The 3,438-nt window shown below is 65.3% G+C and overlaps 1 protein-coding gene across 1 annotated transcript; it reads right to left on the minus strand.

Moving 5' to 3' along the window:
• Positions 1-224: 224 nt before the first annotated feature.
• On the minus strand, positions 225-2,777 carry LOC117241589. Its single transcript, XM_033507457.1, has 2 exons — positions 1,713-2,777; positions 225-1,637 (listed from the first exon to the last, which is right to left on the minus strand). Exons 1-2 carry the CDS (start codon positions 2,775-2,777, stop codon positions 225-227), a joined length of 2,478 nt encoding a protein of 825 aa, XP_033363348.1.
• Between the last annotated feature and the right edge of the window lie 661 nt (positions 2,778-3,438).

Genomic DNA, 3,438 nt, shown 5'->3' on the forward strand with positions numbered 1-3,438 from the left:
TTCACCGCGTCCACGGTCGAGCGGCCGCGGCGGAATCCGTATTGGCTGTCGTGCCATCCGGGCGTCCTCTCGGTCATGTGGGCCTCCAGCCGGGCGGCGATGATCCTTTCGAGCATCTTGCCCACCTCGTCCAGCAGGCATATCGGCCTGTACGCGGACGGCGAGTCCGGCGGGCGGCCCTCTTTCCGCAGCAGGACCAGCCTGGCCGTCCGCCATGTCCGGGGCTAGGTGTCCTCCTCCAGGCATCTGGTGAACAGGTGTCGCAGGCGGGGAGCCATGGTGACGATCGACTCCACCCACGCTCTGCCAGGTATTCCGTCGGGGCCCGGCGCCACGTCGCTGGATGCCGTCCTCCTGGCTGCTTCGAAGAGTTCTTCGTCGGTCACTCGCAGTTCTTCGCTCCATCCCGTTGCGGTCGTCGTCGTCGCCGCCTCCTCGTCGTCGTCGACGGAGGGGGAGGGTGGCGCCGGTTGGCTCGCGTCCGTGTCTTCCGGCGGGAACAACGTCCCTATGACGTTGTCCAACAACGCCGGATCCATGTCCGAGGTCAGCGGGGGCGCCGAAGGTCGTAGCTTCTCCGTGACTATTTTGTAGGGCCGTCCCCACGGGTCGGATTCGACCTCCTCGATCAGTTCCGTCCAGCACCGAGCTTTCGCGGTCTTGATGTCCCGCTGAAGCGTGCGTCTCGCCTCTCTGTACTCCTCGCAGCAGCTGGAGATCTCTTCCTCGTCGCGCGTCAGTCTGCGACGACAGGCCCTTAGGAATCTTCTGCGGGCCCGAACGCAGTTCTCTCGCATCTCCGCGATCTCCGGAGTCCGCCAGTACGTTCCCTGGTCGCGTCCACCCCCCGGGACGGAGCGTGGCATCGAGGCGTCGCACGCCGCGGTCATGTATCTTCGGAGCTCCTCCGCCTCCTCGTCGATGCTTCCCTGCTCGGTCGTCCGTCGGGCGTCCCAGCTCCAGGCGGACACGATCGTGGCCGCCCGTAGCATCTCCTTGTCCCTCTCCTTGAGACGCCATCGCGGTGGCGGGCGGCGACGGTTTTCTCCCGGTCGTCGTCGTCTCCCGGCGTCGTCTTCGGCCCCCAGGGCCACCTCCATCAGTATGTAGAGGTGATCGGACAGCGTTTCCACCCCCTCGGCCACTCTCCAGTCGTGAATTCGCCTGAGCAGCTCCGGGGTAGCCCACGTGATGTCCACTACCGAGGATCCTTTCCACGCCACGCAGGTGCTCGCCGAGCCCCTGTTCGCCAGCAGGAGCCCCAGACCCGCTGCCCAATCGGTGAGCATTCTTCCTCGGGAGTTGGTCCTGGGATTTCCCCATTGCGTCGAGTGGGCGTTGAAGTCCCCGAGGACGAGTACCTGGCGGGGGAGGCATCTTCCGATGCACTCGCCGACTCGATCCACGAAGTCCCCGTACGCGGCCAGGTCGATGTTCGGGGAGACGTATACCGCCACCACCGCTGCTCCCCGCCACTCGACCGCGACGAAGCCGCTGCCACGGTCCAGCAGGACGCCCGAGGCTGACGTCCACGTTATCCCCGCGGATCCGTCCAGGTCCCCGATCCAGTTGGGCGAGTGGGGAATGCGATGCGGTTCGGCCACCGCCGCCAGGGTGACCTCGTTCTCCCGGATGGTCTGGAGGAGCAGATCTTGCGCTCTTCTCGACCTACCGTGGTTGCATTGCAGCAGGCGCTTGAATTATGCGGTCACCTCCATGGCCTCCTCCCGGCCATCCGCCGCTGCTGGTTCGGCGGCGCTTCCTGGTGTCCCTTCCGCGGCTGCTGCTGCTGCTGGTTGGCGGATCGGTCTCTTCCTCTTGACTTTCGGGGGTGGGGGGTGCATGCCTCTCCGCCCATCCTGTGATTCGCGGGCGCCCCGAGCGACTCGCACAGGGAGCATGGGAGCGGACGCGGGACAGTCTCTGGCGCGGTGTCCGCTCCCGCCGCACCTGTAGCACAGGTGTCCTCGGTCTTCGCCGGATACGCAGGTGGCGCGTACGTGCCCCAGTTCCAGGCACCTGAAGCACTGCAACGGCCGCTTCGGGATGGCCCTTATCCTCGCGGTTGACCAGCCCAGGGCTATCTTCTCCGCCTGGGCCAGCTTGCGGGCTCCTGCTGCCGGACACTTGATCCATGCCGACTCGAGGCCGCCTCTGGTGGCGCCGATCTCGCCCACCTGCACCTCCGCGCTGCCGCATCCTGCCGCTGAGACCAGTGCTCTTCGCAACTCCTCCTTCTTGACCGAGATGTCTATCCCGGTCACGCGTAGCTCCGCCATCCTGGTCGGTGTGGCGATTCTCACCGCCGTCGGGTCCAGCGTCTCGGCCAGACGCGTCGCCAGTAGCGTCGCCTTTCCCCTGTCCTTGTTTCCGGGGACTTGGATTATGATGGCACCCGCATCGCCTTCTTCATCTCTAAGCGCTCCATGCCGAGCTCCGATAGCGGGATCCTCGTTCTGGCTGCTTCCAGGGCGTCGGCGTACGACATCCTCGCTCCCTCGTTCAACGTCAGGGTCACCGCGGATGTTCGCGGCGCGCGAGGGAGCGTTACCGCCTTGGGTGTCCGCGGTGGTCCTTTCTGCGTTGCGGGGGTGCTTGCTTTCGGTGCGCCTGTAGTCCTGCCGGGCTGGGGCTGCTGCCGTTGTGCTCGCGTTGGTGGTGGCGCGGTCGATCCTTTTCTCGCCGCCTCTCCTCCGACGGCGGCGGCTGCTGTCTTCGTCCCGTTCGTCTTCTTCCCCCTTCTCCTTCTTTTCTTCTTCGTCTCTGCCAGTTCCCATCCCCGTCCTCCTGCTCCCTTGGGGGCGACGTCGTTTGGGCAGCGCGGGGATCGACGGAGCGGTCCTTGCTCGGTCGTGCTTCGGGGGTGTGTTACAATCGTGTGCCCCCGAATCGTTCCTCCACGGTCCTGAGAATGGAAGGTCCTAGTTCTCGGACTACTCTTTCCAGGGCGTCTAGACGCGTCCTGTCGTTTCCCCCTTCCCGCGGAGGACGGACGTATTCGGGCGTCGCGTCGGTGCATCGCGGGCACTCGTGGACGCGTGCAGCCAGTCTCCTCAGTTCCTGGCGGAGGGCTGCGTTCTCCTCTTTCAGCACGGACAGCCTCGTGTCGGTGTCTCGCGCTGGCCTCGTCCTCCTCGAGGATTCCGTGTTCCAGGCGGCGGTGATGTAGCTCGCCGCGTTCTTCAGGGATCTGATGTAGGTCCCCTTGAGGTTTGACGACGTCGTCGCGACGTGCATTATCTCGGACACGTGCATCGTCAGGCCCGCGCTGATGTCCGCTGGGGAGCTCGTCCTCATCTGCGCCTCCAACTCTTCGGACACCTCCGGGGTTGTTGCTGCTATTCTCCTCCTCTTACCCCTGGACGCCATCGAAGCCTGCGACGAGCGCGAGGCGATCGAGGCGACAGACTATCATAACCTACACCTAGCCCCTCAACA

The sequence above is a fragment of the Bombus vosnesenskii genome, unplaced genomic scaffold (assembly GCF_011952255.1).
Source record: "Bombus vosnesenskii isolate JDL3184/JDL3185 unplaced genomic scaffold, Bvos_JDL3184-5_v1.1 scf7180000016182, whole genome shotgun sequence".
Taxonomy (NCBI): Eukaryota; Metazoa; Arthropoda; class Insecta; order Hymenoptera; family Apidae; genus Bombus; species Bombus vosnesenskii.

Bases quoted from the DNA above. Each gene is read 5' to 3' on its own strand.
- LOC117241589 (XM_033507457.1), bottom strand. From the start codon at position 2,777: ATGGGAACTGGCAGAGACGAAGAAGAAAAGAAGGAGAAGGGGGAAGAA. The intron at 1,638-1,712 runs GTGACCGCATAA...CTGCTCCTCCAG, and splicing joins GCCGGGAGGAGGCCATGGAG to ACCATCCGGGAGAACGAGGT.